The 19,093-nt window shown below is 49.0% G+C and overlaps 1 protein-coding gene and 1 long non-coding RNA gene across 2 annotated transcripts in view; both read right to left on the minus strand.

Moving 5' to 3' along the window:
* Positions 1 to 795: 795 nt before the first annotated feature.
* On the minus strand, positions 796 to 1,557 carry LOC137469942 (uncharacterized). The gene is made up of 2 exons (XR_010996812.1): positions 1,448 to 1,557; positions 796 to 1,019 (listed from the first exon to the last, which is right to left on the minus strand). It is a non-coding gene; the product is annotated as an uncharacterized lncRNA (long non-coding RNA).
* Positions 1,558 to 18,727: 17,170 nt separating this feature from the next.
* Positions 18,728 to 19,093, minus strand: part of ACTA1 (actin alpha 1, skeletal muscle) — a 2,411-nt gene continuing 2,045 nt past the window's right edge. The window contains exon 7 of the mRNA XM_068185088.1: positions 18,728 to 19,093. This exon is cut by the window's right edge and continues 52 nt beyond it. Within this exon, the coding sequence (XP_068041189.1) occupies positions 19,002 to 19,093 (92 nt within the window). The 3' untranslated portion in view covers positions 18,728 to 19,001.

Consider the following 19,093-nt stretch of genomic DNA (forward strand, 5'->3'; position numbering starts at 1 on the left):
CTGGAGAAATCCAGCGTGTCCAGCTGCCTATCAGGACAATGCAGTCAGGAGAGGCCAAATGCAGTGACACCCAGTGCCCGGTGCTGCAGGCACACACATTGCAGATCTGCATCAATAAACCCGTTCAGTTCCATTTTAAAACCCATTCTAACTTCCCCAGCTCCCTTCAGCTCTGCCTGCTGCTCCCAGGGGTGGGTGGTGATAGGGCTGCCAGGAAGGAGACTCTGGGCAGTGTATTTACTAGGAAGATAGATACAGAAATAGCAGGGCACCTACCCTGCTCAATAGCCTCAAAAATGGGAGAGGAGCTCCTTTGGGGAGCTCCTTCTCTCCATGCTATGACACTCGCGGTGCCCTGCCCAAGGCAGACATGCAGGAGCCTTGCCTGCATACTTCCCTGGAATAAAACCAGGGAAGTTTTCTCCCGCCACCCAGTGCTGTCCTGAGGATTATATTTGGGAGCTGCCTCATTTATTTTCCCCACTGAGGGTTCCAGTGGCATCTGGGTTGTCCCTGGTGCCTTCTCCTTTTGGCCTTAGTGGTCTCACTGGGGTCCAGCCAAGTCCTCAGCACCACCTGCTGTTACAGAGGGTATTTCTTGGAAAATAAAAGGGAACAGTAGGTTTATAAACACCTGTAACTGAAGACAGAACTGTAGAAAGCAGTTGTAGCAGTGCTGTCTAGAGAGGAGAGCAGATTGCTCCCCAATTAACCTGGACTCTGGTTTCTTACTCTGATACTGTGCTCAATCTACACAAGCAGATGACATAAGTGGATTTCACATAAACAGCAAGGTCTGGGTGTTGCAGATTTTCCTTTCCTTTTTTAAAATGTCATTTTGTACAAAATGTCATTTTGAACCAACCTGCACAGTTTTAGCTGGTCATTTGTGGTTATGAAAATGCTGCTGTTCTTTCCACATATTTTACAGTATCAAACTTTCCTTTCCTGAAGGACTTCTGTTCCCTGTTGTCCTGATTTCAGCTGAGATAATTTTCTTCTTAGTAACTGGTACAGTGCTGTGTGTTGGATTCAGTATGACAATAAAGTCGGTAAATACACTGATTACTCTCAATCAAGGACTTTTCAGTTTCCATGCTCTGACAAGAGTAGGTGCACCAGAAGCCGGGAGGCAGCATGACTAGGACAGCTGACCCAAACTGGCCAAAGGGATATTCCACACCATAAAACATTGTGCCCAGTGTATAAACTGGAGGGAGTTGCCCAGGAGCCACTGGTCACTGCTCGTAGGTAGGCCAAGCATCAGTCACTGGATGGTGAGCAATTGTAGTGTGCAGCACTGGTTTCTCTTGGGTTCTATCTCTCTCTTCCTCTCATTTTTATTGCTATCATTATATGTTATTATTGTTATTATTATAATTGGCATTATTATATTTCACTTTATTTCAATCATTGAGCTGTTCTTTTCTCAACCCACAAGTTTTACCTGTTCTTTTCTCCTGTTTCTCCTCCCCATCCTACCAAGGAGTGAGAGGATTGAGCAAGGACTGCACGGTACTGAGTTGCCACCTGGGTTGAACCATGACACTAGTTTAAAAAGACAGTTGTATGCGAGGTATATGGATGCTCTTTGATGGCTTCTCTATCAGGAAGGGATTGCCTTTTGCAGAACCAGACTTCTGGGGTGCTCATAAACCTATTGCCCAGTCATTAATCCATGTGTCATCCATCATACAGGAAATGCCAATATGACAGGTTCCAGATCCTGGCACACAGTCTGTGAGTTCCCATTTTCTGCATTTTTTTTCCCCTAAACTCTGCGCTCTTCAGAGGAGGCACCTAATCTTCACAACAGCCTGCAAGGTGTCAATGTTTCATGATGAACACATGAGGATGGGTGTTGTTAGCTGCTGCCTCCACCCATCCTCTCTCTCCTTTGTACTGCACAGAGTACAATGCTAGCACTCTTGCTGACAAAAAAATGAGCACCCAGTTCACGTGTGGTATAGGGTAAGCTGCACCTTCACACTCCTGCTCAAGTTTCTCTTTCACAGTGCAACCCTCCCAGTCCAACAGTTTGTGTGTGCATCCCCCAGTGCCTGGGGAAGGGGCAGCTGCAAGGCTTGAAGACCGACTGGGGACCACTTGTGTAAGAAGACTTGTGACATAAGTGTGCAGAGACACCCAGCAGAGCTGATACTGTACTTTACACGTTACCTGAGGCTGGTGTAAGCAAAAGCCTGGATGTGGCTGCCGGGCACCTTCCCATGCCACAATCTAATCTTGACACATACAGTGCAGCAATCACCAGGCAACAGGGCCCAGCATCCCAAAGCAGCCCCAGAGACATTGGGCAGCTCCAGGGCAGGATGCTGAGACTGTCCCAGGTAAAGAGCAACTCCTCCCTCACCCCTCCAGCTACAGCCAAGCAGCTCCGTATGTGCCAGACAAGAATCATTTCCCGTCCTCAACGCAGCAGCTCTGGATATTCTCAGTGTAGCTATATAAACATTATTATTAATTTTATCCTAATGAGTTTTGGCTCCAATACCTCATGGCAGAGACTTCCATGTACTGAGAATAGCCAGTTATTAAATGATTCCTAAATGAGGAAGTACAACATTTATGAGGCTGATACTAACATTAGAATTTCCTCTCTTGCATACTTTGCTGCACTTTGCCTTCATTAAAAAATGAATTAAAAACACCATTTGAATCATAACACTGAAATTCTAAACATGCTTTTTTTTCATTTTAAAGCACTTTTCCCTGAGGATCTTATTTATGCCTCTTAATCCCTATTATTGCTCTTCTACATGCAGCAAACCAGGTGGCCAGGTAAGTCAAGAGTTTCTGACCAGATCCATGACACTTGACTGATTGATGCCAAACCCCAGGAGTTCCAGTTCCCTCCACTACCCCCATTTGAATGGGAGCACCATTCCCATCAGGGAGAATATCAGCCAGGGCTGGAAAACAGCCTTATTTCTGTCTGAAATAACCACAGCGAAGTCAAGAGCAGAGAGATAGCCTGAGTTTTGTGCAAAAAGTAGCAGGGAATGAAAAATGAGCACGGATGTTATTTTGCAGAGTATGGTCCAGAAAAACACTGGGTAATCACATGGGTCATTTATACATGGTTTTGACTTTCAGTCTTTTGCCGTTGCACCTCTCCCTAGGTCCAGGCAATAAGGGGAATAGTGGACAGTTTATATGCAGTAGGGGTGGGAAAATTACATGTCATCATATCTTTCAGATCCACAGACTGGCTTCCAGCCAAATCAGGAGCTGTCAGAGTCTGAAACTGGGCTGCTGAGTTTGCTTGGGTAAAGTCTGGAGGAGAAAGAAACAAAGGAAAAGAAATAATGTTGCTTCTAAAAGATAAATGCATTTTTAAAAGTATTTAATAGCATAAACTCCAAATGAGCAAGAAAGTTTTGCCAGATAGGGAAAAACACTATCTTTTTAGACATGTAAACTCTGCTTTCATCTAGATCAGTGTATCTTTGCCAAATACTGGGGGTAGCTGTCCCAGTCACTTTACAAAACAAGTCATCATGCTGCTCATAGTAGCCTGGTTAATCCTACAGATGCAGGTTCTTTGGTTTCATGGGTTATTATCCTTTTTAGGCCTACACCAGCTGCCCACAGGGTAACGCTGTCATAGGAGAAGGATCAGAAGAGTTGGTTCAAATGGTCTTAGGGGCAGGTTAGTCAGCAGTAGTGCACATGGCTGCAGAAGTCTCCCAGAACTGCCTGATCCTGGTATCCAGAGTTCTGGGAAACTTGACCACAGCTGCTTGAGTTGCAACCTGCTAGGGAAGCCCTGCAACCCCTCTCTGGCAGCTCTGATCACAAATTCTGTTATTTTTGCAAGTCTCACATTTTTTCTTGGAGCAGCTTGGATATTGTTGCTGTTACACCTTAGTGACCGTGCCTCCAAGCACCCACAGCAGCAGAGTTCACAGCAACCTTAGGAACTCCTCTGAGTCTTGTCAAAGGTTCATGCTTTCCATCCACCTTGCTAAAAGATGAAAAGAGAGAGATGCAGCTCCTCAGCTCCTTGGGTTGTGTGCTAGGAATGTGGCCAGGAGCAGGGAGAGGCATTTCCCACCCCTGAGTGCCTTCTGGCTTCTGCAGTCCTGAATCTTGACTGGGCACCCAGTGAGGCTGGCTGTTCACACAGCTCAGCTCCCGGTTTTAAATTGTCACAGTGCAAAGAATAAAGGCCATACTGGTATCAGCTCTTTTTTTCCCTTTTTTTTTTTTTTTTTTTTTTTTTTTTTTTTTTTTTTTTTTTTTCTGGCCCCTTAAGGTTGCAAGGTTGCACACCACTGTTGACTGGTCAAGTGAACCGTTCCTAGCAAGGGAACAAATCTTACAGCCAGCACTAACAGGGTGCTTGTCAAGGCACTGCCCCCAGCAACACATTTGCAGGCTGCCTACTCAGTCTGAGGAAAGTCCAAGTTTACATGCCAGCTGAGTAAGAGGCAGGAGAATTGGGAGACATTTCCCACCTGTCCCTTTTTATCTCCTGCTTGAGCAGCCCCAGTGGGCAGCAGGCTCACTGGTGACCCCTGGGGCTCTGCTCAGCAGCTGCCTGTCCTATGGCCAAGGCAAAGAGCTGGCTTCCAGATGTGCAGCTCCACAGGCAGTGCAGGACACCCAGCTCTCAGCTACAGCCTGAGTGTTTCTCATGATGGATGTGGGTTTCCCACAGCTCCTTACAAGCAGTGGGGTGTGGGCACATGTGGAGGGGACTGCTCACCACATCTCTTTTACCCAAGAGGCTAGTGAATGGGGAGTAAATCTAGAGTTGGCTATGGTCTCTAAAAATCCACATATATTCCCTCCAAACTAAAGACTCTGCTAAAGGCTTGGGCCCACAGTGGACACCTGCATTCACCTCTTCTTCACCATAGTTAAAGGGGATAGTTCAAAACAAAGAAACTCAATTTGAAAATGCCTGGGTTTTGAATTCTGTCAGGAATAACTTGTGTCATTTATGAAATTCCCCTGAAAGAAAGGATAAACAGGGATTGAGGCAATTCACCCTGTGGTGGGATCTTGCTCCCAAAAAAGTAATGAAGGCAGACCTGCATCATGCTCCAAGTTTCAGAGTCCAACACAGTCACTTGCAGTGTGCAAGACATTCCAGAGTTCATGCTTTCAGTAACACCTGCAGGGTGCCACCTCCACGAGTCAGGGCAGGAGGCAGCCTGAGTGCACCCACTCAGGGAGAGACCGCTGTCAGTTTGTGAAATCTCTAATCTCATTGTTCCTCCCCCTGGAAACAAGTGGGTCTTCAACACAAAGAAACCTCATCCGAACATAAACTCCTTTTATGGATCCCAGTGCCGTGACCATGTGCTTTGAGATCGTTCACTGAAGGTTGCCACAGCTACCTCATTTTTTTCTGAAGCACCTCCAGCACCAGTTCAGACAAATTAATGTTTCTGAAGTTTTTTCCCAGATCACCCAGAGAAGCAGTCCCAAAGGACACCCCAGATTCTGATGAGCACATGGGGCAGAGGAGGATGCCACAATGGGGACAAGAGGAAAACTATGCAGGGAGCTTCTCAGAGGGGTTTACCTGCCCTCAGCAGTACCCTGCAGGTGAGCAGGAGCCCCAGCCTCTTGGTGAGGCCCTGCAAAATTTCATCCCAAATAAAGCCAGTCACATCAAGGGCTCAGCTCTGAACAGGGGTAAGGCTCAGCTCCTGAGCTGAGTTTCTAAACTGCTTCCAAAATTGCACAGGGGCAGCAGAAAAAAATGGGAAATGGTGGTGAGGAAGGCAAAGGCGAGCTGGAAAATCACAAGCAGGAGGCTGGGCACAGGCTGACAGCTCCCCCTTCTCTCCCTCCTGGCACATTGGTTTGTTCTCACTTTTACCCATTTGGGACAAGTGCTGGCTTGGAGGACGAGCAATGGTGTCCCATTGTCCCTGCCTCTCACCCCAAAGATGCTGCCTTCACTGCCTCTTTGAGACAGTGCAGGGGGGAGCCTTGCAGGGAGCTTTCCTGTGGGGAACCTGGAGGAAACAAGCAGTTCAGACTCAGGGAGAGGCATCCCTAATATGGTCTCAGCCACACTGACTGGCTGGGGGCTTCTGGGGGAGGAATGGAGCCCCTTATAAAAGTACCCAGGTCCTCCCACAAAGGCAAACCTCCCTGGACTTCAGCAGAGCTACACTGAAGCTTGCTTGATATGGGAATTTCATCCACCCTTTGGAGTTTATCCAAGCTTTCTTGGGTTTCATATGGCATGAGGTGATGGCCTGGTCTGTGCCAGCAGAGATGGTGGATGCCAGCAGAGAAAGCCCCTTTTCAAGCAGAACACAGCTCCTGCCAGCATCACTCTGGGAAGGAAACCTGCTGGTATCCCCTGCCATGGGCTCCTGCCTTGCTCCCTGCTCCCCTCTCCCTGCCAAAGCAGCAGCAGCACATGGCTCAAAGGGTGCCACCCTTTGCCACCCAGTGCCACCATGCCAGCCCCCACTCACTGCTCTTCTCCACAGCAGAACCGGCAGCAGCTCCTCTTTGCTGTTGCTTCTTCCGAATTTGCTCAGGTGCCCGGCTGTGTGCTATAACCACCCCATCCACACCCTAAGCAACCTCCTTGGCCGCAGGAGCCATGGGTGGGAAATTCCCTGACCTGCAGCGCTGACCAGGGCTGGACCCTACCTGCACCAGGGTGGCAGCATGCCCGGTACACCGGGGGTCAGACCCCTGCCACCGGCGGTGGGGAGGTGGCAGCACTGCGGGAATCCACCCCTGCAGCTCCAAAGGGGCCGGGCCAGGGCTGGGGCTCACTCGAGCTGGGGTGGCTGGAGCACAGAGGTCCAGCCCCAGATGTTTTCTATAGCACGCGTGGAGGATGCTTGGAGGAACACGCGTGCCAGAGGAACGCTGCTGGGATGTCCACCCCAAAAGGCAGCACAACTATCCCACATGGCCAACAGGAACGAGTAGCAGAAAGGATGGTGCTTTTCTAACAGGCATTCTCTGGCTTATTAAAAAAAAAAAAAAAAAAAAAAAAAAAAAAACAAAACAAAACAAAAAAACAAAAAAAACACAAAAACCATTTTACGCGTTTAGAGAGCAGCTCCCTGACCTGCTCAGAAATGCATGCCCATTATCTGTGTCGGGCTGTGTGTCGGGGCAGGACTGCGGCAGGAGCACCACAGACATGGCAGCGATCACACTGCAGTTGCTCGTTCAGAACAGGGCAGCCGGGGGCAAACGCAGCCCCCCCAAAATAGCGCTCAGAGTGGGGAGCCAGCCCGGGCAGCCGTGGGCTTAGGAAAGAGAAAGAGCCTTGAACAAAATGTCAGCACCACGAAGGCATTTGCTCAGGTCTCACGGAGGATAGAAATGCATGGCACACCTTTAAATGGACATGAAATGTGCCATCAGCGGGGTGGGATCTATTTTTAACCCCTTAGCGTCTGCAGATGTGCAAACCCCTGAGAGCAGCTCTCGGCAGCTAGGGAGAGGCGTGTGATCAGCCTTTTGGCTACCGGGCTGGGAAATGCCACCGCAGTCAGGGTTCGTTTATCCCCAGCGAGGAGGGAGATTAAAGTCTTATCGTGCCCCTTCCTTTCTTTGCCTTGCTAGCAACCCCGGCCAGCAGCCTGAGCACACCCATACGTGCTAAGCACTGCGAACCGCTCACCAGCTTTGCAGTTTTCTTTTTGGAAAAGGACTTTCTGGGTGTGGGTAAATGACCTCGGCATCCTCCCGGCGCCGCCTGAGGGAGCTGGAGGAAATGCTGCTGCAAGGCAAGGAAAAGCAAGACACCCCGGGGAGGGTGACCCGCTGGTGGCTGCCGGCGGCAGGACAGCCCTGCGGCAGGGGCTCAGCCCTTCTGTCAGCGCCGCTGTGAAGCCGTCAGAGCTGCGTGCCGGCCATCCTGGCCTGTGGTCTGGCATTGTCCTGCACCCCCTGGCCCCTGCTGCTTGCCAGCAGGCGACAGACCCGCCAGCCCAAGCCCCCTCCAGTTGTGTAGTTGAACCACCAGCCTACCTTGGCGGAGAGCAGGGTGTGTATCTGCAGCCTCTCACATGGCATGGCGTTTTGTAAAATCGTCCATCGTGTCTTAAGCGTTTCTTCATCACTTCCTGGGAGGAAATCCAGCTGTTCAGCAAACCCAGTACTGATTTAAAATACAGAAAAGCAAACACTACCACACTTTCCCCAAGGTGTCTTCAGATAAAACTTTAAATACATTTATCTCCAGGCACCTGGTTTTCCCCTCTAGTGCTCTCCATCCAAACCCACCCCAGCAAAGCAGCCTCCTCACAAGGACAGTCACCAAAAAGGCCAGCTGCAATCAAAAAGCAGCTGTGGATCCTGCAGCATCCCTACAAGAAGGGTACCTCTGTTCTGCTGTCACATGGCTTAGCACTCAGATTTCAGTTGTCAGAGGATGGGGAGCAAGCAAAACCTGTGCCCAGTGGGAAAAGCTCCAGCTTGAAACACAGCATCCCTCTGAAGCACCAGAAATTATCTTGAGAATGGTTTTGACAAATGGATGCTCTTGAAAAGAACCCGTGCACCACTTGTGAACTGCTCCCCTAGAGAGTGCTGACATCTGCATGTATTGTTTATAATGAATTATCCGCTCAGCACGGGGAACCTGTTGGCTCTGGAGAGCAGTGTTAGGCTGGCTTTCATCTCCCCAGCCTGCTGGTGGAATCCTGAGCCTCCTGTGAACCAGACCTCTCCCTGCAAATATCCACCCTGGTGCTCTGACCCCCTTTGTCCCTGCCACCTCACACAAAGTGAGCCATCCATGTCCAGGAACATCATTGTAAGCATCAGCCAGGCTGCTTCTGGTGGAAAAAGTACGTGCTGGTTTTGCCACTGAAGGGGGCCAAGGGTGGTGTAGAGGGCTGTTTCTGGGGCAGAAAAGGAGCTGGTTGTGGAGCTTGTCAGACCCTGCCCCAGCACCGACATTCACCTGCTGCCCCACTTGCCCTAGGTCAGAGATGATGGACACTGTGAGAAACATGGGAGATCCAGAACTAACAAAGCTTCACTGAGCCAAGCTCACAGGAGAAGCTTACTGAGCAGGGCATTTTGCTAGCAGTGGCTGCTGAGGTGGCTGGCTTTACTCCTGAGAGAGGAGACTGGGAGTTTGGGGCTCTGGCCTGTGCTCCTGACACTCCTGCAGCTGTGTGGGCACCCCTGTCAACCCCACAATCCTGGTCCCTATGTCCTGCAAGACCAGAGAAACATATTCCTCTGGCTCAAATGAATGAAACACTCATTCATTTGTAGGTGTAGAGCCCCATGTGATTGCTTCCAGATGCTGTCCCCAGGGTGCTCAGACTCATTGTCTGCTCCAAAACCTCTTTGGAGAAGGGCACTCAGGGTAGGTGAATGAACACTATGGCACTGCTGCCTTGCTGAGCTGGACAGGAAAGAAACTGGCTTCCTGTGAAGTCCTTCAGAGCCAAACCATGTCCAGCAGAAAGCAGTTAGCTCCTGCACACAGAAGGAGGTGAGCAGGAATAAAACCAGTTCCTTCAGTCACTAAAGTCTCAGAAACAGGGGATGTTGTAACCCCACTGATCTGCATTCCAAAGTGCTGGATTTGGCTGAGCTAATTTTCTTCACAGTGGCTGGTAAGTTTTGGATTTGTGCTGAGCACAGGGTTGTTAATATCAAGATATTTTTGTTATTCCTGAGCAGAGCTTACACAGACCCAAGGGCTTTTCTGCTTTTGGTACTGCCACACTCGTGAGGAAGCTGGGGGAGAATGGGAGTCTGGGAGGGGACACAGCCAGGACAGGTGACCCCAGCTGACCAAAGTCATATTCCAGACCATATGACATCATGTCAGTATAGAAAGTGGGAGGAAGAAGGAGGAAGGGGGGGACATTTGGAGTGATGGCATTTGTCTCCCCAGGTAACCATTACATTTGATGGGGCCCTGCTTCTGCAAAGGCAGGCTCAGGATGTATGTGTGTCCCACATTCAGGCCTCATCTCTCATTTACCGGTCATTTGCAGATGACCACTATGGAAAAAGGACTGGCAGGGAAAAAAAAACATTCACCCAAACCACTCTTTAAAAGCAATTTGCATGTGTTTGTCCCACCTTGCCTGTTGTCTGTGAAGAGGAGATGGACAAAGCAGGTCAGGACTCTTCCTTCCTTTATTGGCACCCCTGCTGTCCTTCCCAGTACAATTTCCACTGCATTTCCCCATGTCCTTTTGCCTCATCTCCCCTGTCCTGCACCTACTTGATAACCACTATGTTATCAGCATTTGGAAACATATTTTATTGCAGCTCCAGCTGGAGGAGAGGCAGGAGGGCAAGAGGATGCAGCTCTGGAGTTGTGTACCTCCTGTCATGCACATCTAAGCCCTGTCAGCACCAAGGCACCCCACAGCCACAGCCAGCTGGGGGGCAGTGACCTGGAAAGGGCTCCCATGTGTGACAGGGGCCAGGGCAGATGCCAGCAGGGACCCCCACTGAGGCTCCACTCCACTCCATAGGAGGCTGGGGAGCAGCTCCAGCAGCTCCCCAGCCTCCCTCCAGGCACTGTGCACAGGGAGAAAACCACTGGCTGTTGGGTTTGTTGGCCTGCTTCCCTGGGGTAACATCCCCCTGCTCCTCCACACATCCTGGAACACCTGCAGGGGCTCAGCTCAGACAAACCTTCACTCTACTCTTCTTTCTCCACCTTGCGCCCAGCAGACTGCAGCCATACATCCCTGCCTCCTGCACTTTTTCATGGTGAAGAAGCCTAGCAGCACATTTGATCTGGTCTTCAGAGGGCAGTCAGCATGCAGTGATTTGTCATGTCCTTTCTAACCTCCCTTACTCCTCCGAATTATTCCCTGGTTCCCACACGATGCCACTAGAATCCCCTCCACAGCTTGAAAGGCTCATTTGGCGAGTCAGATATAGCCAGGCATGACTTTATAAATAGAGAGGGGCATGGCTGGGGGCTGTGCAACATGACTCACAAGTCAAACTGCCAGTGAAGAACTTATCAGACACTTGTTTTAAATATTCATTTAGCAATACCAAACCCTCCTTACAGTTACACCTCCCATATAAAAACACTCTTCCCATGTGCAGTCAGTGTATTTATGCTACTTTCTCCAAAACTCTTCCAAAGCCACTTACCGTTGTGCTGGTCAGAGATAAACCAGAGTCAGAAAGGAAAACACCTCCTTGGAGCTTGAGCCTGCCATTGCTTCCACCAGTGCAGCTCAGCATACTTTCCCAGCACAAAGTCGATGGCATAACGATTATGTCATAAAACATTTTCTCTTTTAATGCTTTTTTTTTTCCACCCATGTATCTTATTCGTCAAAATTACAATTCCTGCAGAACACCTGTGGTCCAGACTTGGATCTTACTGTCCTTCAGTTTTCTTCTATACCCTCATTTGCTCGAATGATCCTTAATTCAGACAGATTCTTCCACAGAAAATAGATGGGAATTATGAAATAAGCAATAAAATGTCCACAGAACAGGCAACTGATTCAATGCATATATCTTATATATTCCATGCCTCAAGCCGTGCCAGGTTCTGGACCTACAGCAGCAACATTAATTATTCCTTTCTCCTTTCTGCTTCCTCTTGTGATTGCTTTTATTGCTATGGCTTTTTTACTTGACCTGGGACCTGATCATTCAAGTACTTAAAAATTAACCAAATCTGCTGGTCCCCCTCAGCTTCAGTGGGGCTGAATCAACTCCAGCAGGTTTGCATTGCAGCAGAGGGTGTCTGAGACTGGGTACATGGGCTGAAACTTTGCTGCAATGCTGAAATAGAGCCAATCTAACATGCATAAATAGTAGAAATGAATACTGAGTGTAATGCCACTACAGCACCCAGAGCCTTCTCCATTTCTTCTGTGCTGCAGAACATCCCAGCCACCTCCTGTTTACGTGGCTATGCCTCCATCCCAGTATTTGTCCTGTCCTTGTCCAAACCCCCCTGCCCAGGCATGAATCCTTCCCCTGCCATCTGCTGACCTTGCAATATTTTCCGTGTTATTCTTTTCTCTCCCCTTTTTATTTTTAAACGGTGATGCACATTCAGCAGGTGCACTCCCTGGGCTGCCCCCAGTCCTGCTGCAGCCTTTGCCATGGGAAGCTGCAATTGGTGAAGAAACCAAGCACCTCCAGTTTGGGCAGAGCCACACCTGGTTTCTGGATAATGATCAAGATTTTGTGACAGGAGTTACATCAGCTTTCTGTCAAACAATTGCTTCTCCACTCAGGCACTTGTGCAGCAGGCACTAAAAAAGATAATGTAATGTGTCACCAGAAGCTAAGTACCTCAAGGATTAAATTACACCCTTTTTAAATTGACTTTGGAATTTAGCTCCAAGTTCCACTTAATACCATATTTTGCTGCCTAAGCAGAACCAAACTTCTTTATTAACCTGTCTGGCATTTAACCCATCAAATGTGAACAGAGGAATCATGACACCTTGACCCTGCAGTCTTGGCCAGGATAGGCTGTCTTCAGTGGACTAACAAAAATTAAGGAAAGAAGAAATATATCTCAAAGTAGAAGGTCTAAAATCAATCACCATGTTTCACCTAAATATCCCAAGAAAGATTTTACATATTCTCCCTGAATAGACTGGTTCAAACACTGTAATTCTCCTAAATTTTCACTTCTATTAGATTTGAAAAATAATCTTATTACAAAGGGCTCTTGGAGACCCAATATAAAGGCATCACACCCAGAATGAGGACAGAAACTGCTGGTGTTTGGGGTTGCTGGTGGGAACAGCTTGGGAAGAAGTGGGAGGTCTGAGCTCTCAGCAAGGCAAGGGACTTGCAGGAGGCAGAGACAGAGATTCCCAGAACCACTGGTGGCTACTGCAGCCTCCAGCTTGTGGCTGCAATTGGAAAATGTTCAGATTTCAAGACTTTCTCTGGTATTTGTGCCAGGAAACTGGGCTGCATGACTTTCAGAGCTAAATTTAGGATCACAAGTATTTAACATTCCCAAACACCTTCTATGACAACATCTCAAAACCCCTTATGGGCATTAGCTATTCTTCTTTATCTTCCGTTGAGATGGAAAATAGGAAGGCCACTTTGATGGCAACAAACAGAGTTATGAATGATGACTTGCTCATGGCCATAGAGGAAAACTGTGATGGAGGCTTGGTATGGGAAAGGAGAAAGGAGAAAGAAAATCAACTTTTCAAGGTGAACTGCTTGGTTCCTGCAGCCACAGAAACATGGCCTGTCACCTGCTGCAGTGCTGCTGGGATTAAGCAGGAGTAACACCACCACTACTTCAAAATTATTGGGATAAGGAATTTCTGTTAGCTCTTAGTAGAATTTTTTATTTTGTTTTAAAATTTTTCTAGTGTTGTGGATAAGGGCTTCCAGGACAAGAAATCCCTATAGAGAAAATACCCTGCCTTTGTAAAAGTGCCTCAGTCCCCCCACACCACTCCGAAAAACTTGTGGCAAGAAAGTGGGCAGCTTTAGCACCTGGACCTCCTAATTTTCAGCACAGAATGTAGTGCAGGACAGGCAGAGCTCCCCACGGTGCCCTTTGGTTGTGCTCTGCAGGCAGGTAGCCCAGTGACAGCATTGTTCAATGCTAGCAAACTCCAACCGGTTTAGACTCTTATGCCTCTGTTATTGTAACTATTTTTTGTGATTAGCGTTGCTAAAGGGAATTAAAAAGCCTTATAGAAGCAGATACAGTTGCCCTGGGAAACCTTGTGGGCTTCTTTTGGGTTGATCAGCTTCAGATCTCCTTCCTTTCCTGCAGGCAGCCGCAGGGAGGTTCGGGAAGAGCAGGACTGTTCTGCCATTGTCTGCTCCCTCAGCACGGCTGGCAGTCCTGTGCTTCTTGCATTGCCCCGGCCCCCAGCCCTTCCTCCTTCCCAGTGCTGACCTACCCAATGCAACACCAGCAGCTCAGCGCTGGCCACCACAAACAGCAGTGCAAACTCTCTTTATTCTGCACTCAGATGAGATAGTGTCTGTGTCCAGGGGGCTTGAGGAACCAGGGGTGTGAGATGAAGGGTGACTCTCCTGTGACCACCATCAATCTGCCCATGGGAGCACTCTTGTCCCTGCCCGCATGCAGCAGGGCAGCTCTTCCCCTGGGAAAAGAACCGAGCTACTTCCATACGGAGGTCTCCTTACACACCTGCACCTGAAGCCTTACAGCACTTCTGCTTTGGAGAGAGGACAACCCAGCAGGAGTGCGACAGGGCGTGACCTCCACTACAACCACAGCCCAGGTCCTCGTGTCTCTGGGAGCCAGGCTCAAGGGCTGATGCCTGCTGATGCTGACTTTGGGCTGCTCATCTCTGAGCATGTGCCAGAGTCTTCTTACGAGGTGATCTTCCCCCTTTTCCCTCCTCCCTCCAGCAGTAGATTTCTCAACTTTAAAGCCTTGTTTACCCTGGAAGAGAGAGAAGCTGCTGGAAGCCAAGAAGCGAGGGCACAGGGGAGCAGGGAGTGTTTGTTTGGAGCGAGTTATGGGTGGGAGTGATGTGCCAAGGAAGAAAACTGCTTCCAGGGATCTATATATATGCAGCTCCCTGAGGTGGGGTTACATAGAGGCTCATTCCCGGGCTGCCTGTGGCACTCCCTGAACATCAACAGCCAGAACTGCCTCCAAGCTGCAGCTTTATTTTCAGAGCGTGGCCTTGAGCAGCCGACACAAGGCAGGGTTTGGCCGTGGTCCCTGCAAGCACAGAGGATGAGCTGCCCAGAGTCACCACAGCGCAGGGCTTTGCACACTGCTGGCCCCAGCTCTGCACAGGGCAGTGCAGTGCAGTTTCAAGGTTGACAGGGTGCCCTGGAGGGGGGGAGAAGGAGACAAGTGGGGAAATGAAAGATTTCTCCAACATCTGCTCATCCCCATCACACACAGCCCACAGCGCGAGTGGGAGCCGGCAAAGCTCCAGCTTGCCCTGCCACATAGCAATCAGCAGCTGCTTTATTTTTCAAATCCTGGACAAATGAAAAACAGAGTCTTCGCAAGCTGCAAATACAACTACTTCCCAAAGCCTGCAGCCAGAACATTTTGGTCCCTCCAAAATATGTTCTGGCCATGAGGGTCTGAAGAGGATGCCCAAAGCCGCCAGCAATTCCCAGGAAAGTGCACAAGGCTGGGGGATATTTCCAATGGTCCTGTTGCTAAAGCAGCCCACGCTGACTGGCATCTGTCCCACGTGGGAGCCCTGCACACCAGCACTGCCTGCAGTTATCCACTGGCTGATCAATAGGTTACAGTCACCCTTGTGCACTCCATTTTCCAACCCCAGGAGATGAGCCATGAAAATCTATACAACTGCATAGCAATTTTTTTTTAAAGAAAAAATGCCTGTCTGGTACAAAAATAAATAAATAAATAAATAAATAAACCCTAACAAGAAATGTTCCATTCAATTATTTTTTTCCTGTGGATTAATGAAAAGAAAGAGCACAGAATTTTCCTATAAAATAAAATTGTTTGAATCTTTGAAGGTCTTCATTTTAATGCCTCACTTTAGGAGTTTCCTGTGAAAAGCAAAGATAATTTTCAAGTGTCCCTTTAGTAAGACTCGTTGAATAAATATTACTGGTCAAATGTGCATGGGAGGCACACAGTCAACAGAGGACACAATGGAGCTGTACTGATGTCAGGTCTGAGGGGGTGCTTAGGTCCTCCCAGCAAAGCCAAACCCAACAAATACTGTGGGTCAAAGTGCTTTTTATTTCCACAAATTTGGGACCCAAGGGGAAAAGCATGTTGGGGTGCCAGTTCCCTTTGCACAAAGCCATCACCTTTGGGGGAGGGTAGCCCATCCTGGGCCACATTCTGCTCTCTGTGCAAATGCAGATTTCACTTTAGCAAAATCTGTATCCAAATAAAATTAGGAAACCCCTCCAGTGTGCTCATCGTCTCCAGGATTTCCTTTGCTCTTTTGTTCAGAGGCTCCCTCAAGACTTTCCCTCAGAACTCAGGTTTTCCCTTAGCTCCTTATATAATTGAGGTAGTGGCCCAGGCGTCTGCAGATCTGGGGGAAGCTTACATCAAAATCCATTTATGACTGTGCCTCCCAAGCTCATCTGAACAGCCCCACAAAATTTTTATCCTTTCAAGGACTCTTCCTCTCTTGAGATTTTCCACCCCTTGGTGATATTTGGACTGAGGGCAGCTTCTTGCATTGCCCACTGGATGTAGAATGAAGTTATGGAGGGTTGTCCAGCATTGGTCCAGCTCTGGATCCAGATGGCTGTGGAGCAAGCAGAGAGCTGTAGCCCCAGAGGATATTTTTGGTGCAGGTAAGAGCCGTTCCCCTTTGTTACCCTCCCTCCCACAGTACATGAGTGTCCTGCATCCTTCCTTCTATCCCCTTTCACTCCTCTGATGCCCCATTTATCCCTTTGCCTTTCTCAAAACAGAGGATGCTGGTCTTAGGGATCCTTTGGGTCCTGGGAATCCTCTGCCTGCTGCCAACAGCACTGTTAGAGGTGCAGGGAGAGTAATGAAATTACAGAGAACTGCACAATAAAGACCAAACCCAGACCGCTGTGCACAAGCAAAATTCTCCAAACCACCTTCCAAACAATGGGGCTTGTAGCCATATGAAAACCCAACTCACCTGTTTCCAAACAATCTGTGTTTTCAATTGCTAAAATATTGAGGAAAACCCCAAGCCCAAATAAAAGGCTCGTTTCAGGATAAAGAGAGTGTTTAAGTTTGAAATTAAAACCTGAACAGGGTGGTTTCATAGGCTGAAGATTCACGGCATCCCTGTTCACTGATTAAGCAACAAAAACAACAAACCAATAATTTCTTTTCAGCTGTAAGAATGTACTTTAGGTCATTTATCTTCAACTGGATGAAATTGGCACAGAGGCTGTGGAGAATACCTGATGCTGTGGGTTAGAGTGAGACCAAATGCTGCTGTTAGAGGCAGCAGAAAATGACATGCCAGTGGCAGCATCAGCCTTTCAGTGCAAGGCAGTCTGACTGCTCAAGGACTCACCTCTGTTCACAGCTGTGCTCCTGAGGGGTCCTAAACCCAAGTTTGGCACTGCAAAATATAGGTCTTCATTCAGAAGGAGTAAGCATCTCCTGATCCCTTTGATTTTGATCAGGCTGAGGATGAGAGAGAGCTCAGCATCATTCCCCCTTTCAAAAATCAGCCTTTTCCGTTGTGGGTTTAGGGCCACAAATTAATATATGTGAAAATGTGGAGTCTGTGAATGCTGTCTAACTCATGAGGCTACTATTCTAAGCTAACTTTTATCTGCACTTTTAAAACAGTCTTTTAATTAAATAACAGAAGCAGGTCCTAAAATCCATCTCATCACCTAAGCCACAACTGAACCTGAGATCAGGGGTCAAGTACTGAGGACTTAATGTTAAGTACCTCCCAAAATCCCAGCAGGGAGCTGACAGATAGAGTATGTGCCACTACACAAATGGCAACAGAAGTTCGTTTTTGCTTTTTAGGAAGCAACTGTTTTTTGAGAAGCAGCTAGTTTCCAGTCTATCCCCAGTCACTGAGAGCCCTTAGGACTGCCCTGTGGCCCTCCCTGCTCTCAGGTACCAGGGAAGGACCAGGACAGCTCCTCCCACAAGATTTTGATTTGGGATAGTGCTAAACAAAAGCGAACTCATGTATGGGTCTCACTTTAATGCAAGTTAAACCAGCCAAAATGCAAAACAAATGCACCCTTAGCGTAGCCACAGTAGAGCAAAAAACCCTCATGGGCTGCAAGTTCCTCTGAAAATCATCTCTTTTTTCCCTAGTACTGCTGTCTCCCACAGCAAAAGAACACCCCAAAACTCAGGCACTGCTTTCATGACAGGGTCCTGTGCTCCCGGAGTCCTCTCCCTTCAAAGGCTGATGGCTCCTGCACATGTGTTCTGACCCAGGAACATGTGCCAAGCCTGGCAGGGCTTTAGGATGGCTACCAGAGGGAGTGGAGCTCCCAGAGGGAACACCTGGGGGGTGTGTTTGTGTGTGTGTGAGTGAATGCTGGAAATAAAGGGGGGTCTTGGAGCCCCCTCGCCCCAGTAAGAAAGAAACGACACATGCCAGGAGCATCTTTCCCTTCTCCCATTCTGCTCTGCCTCCTCATCAGCAAACAGGGCAGGCAAACGCCCGCTGCAAGGGGAAGCCCCTGGGATTTTCCTTGGGCTCCTGGGGAGTTCCTGAGTGCAGGATGAGATCCCGGGAAGGGGTGGTTCAAGGGGGCAGAGATGGGGGTGGTCCCTTCGCAGGCAGCTCCTCATGCGTGACCACTGGCAAGGGCAAGCGTGTCAGGCAGGGTGAGGAAGTGGCCCTGGCTGCCCTCAGCCCCCCAGGGACAACACGATGGCAGGTGGGTTTCCCATAAGTGGAGTGGAAAGCTCTTTATTTAACCTGCACCCGCCACCTGCCCTCAGCCCCAGCCTTGCCTTCCTCGGGAGCGTGCCAGGGCTACTTTTTTGGCAGGCTGAGCCAAAGGAAATGTTTTGCAAGCAAAGGCTCCAGGTAACCCTTTCCCGCCTGGGACTGGCACACTGCAGAGTGTCAGGGCACCCCCCTGCAGCAGCGCGACGCGACACGCAGCCGCCCCCGCACTGCCCTCAGTGCCACCGAGCCCGCACCTGGGAGGGTGCACGGAGTCACAGAGCTGGCTCCTCTGGCTGGGGCCCTGTCCCCTCCCCAGTCCCGCTCCTATCTGGGGACTTCTGTCCCACCGCCCACCGCCCCCAGGCTAGGTCCGCAAGTGATGGAAGAACCCAAGCAAATGACGACAAACGACAGCATTAGGGGTGTGACAGAATGACTGATGATTTAATGCTTCTTGAAGTTTTTTGTTTCCTTCCATAGGGCGTTGGTTTTAAAAACAAACAAAACGAGATAAAATAAATTAATTTATGTACACTTTACATACACTGTGTCACATGGAGCTTTGCAGCAACAGTAACCAGAAATCGTTACAAAATAGAAAGTTTCATGGCTGTTGCAGGCCCTCGGCTGCCTGCAACGTTGAAGGTTGTCATCCTGAGCGTGGTTGGCAAAGTGATCATGTAAACATGTTTAGAAGCATTTACGGTGGACAATGGATGGGCCAGCTTCGTCATATTCCTGCTTTGTGATCCACATCTGCTGGAAGGTGGACAGGGAGGCCA

This window comes from Anomalospiza imberbis, chromosome 3 (genome assembly GCF_031753505.1).
Source record: "Anomalospiza imberbis isolate Cuckoo-Finch-1a 21T00152 chromosome 3, ASM3175350v1, whole genome shotgun sequence".
NCBI lineage: Eukaryota > Metazoa > Chordata > Aves > Passeriformes > Viduidae > Anomalospiza > Anomalospiza imberbis.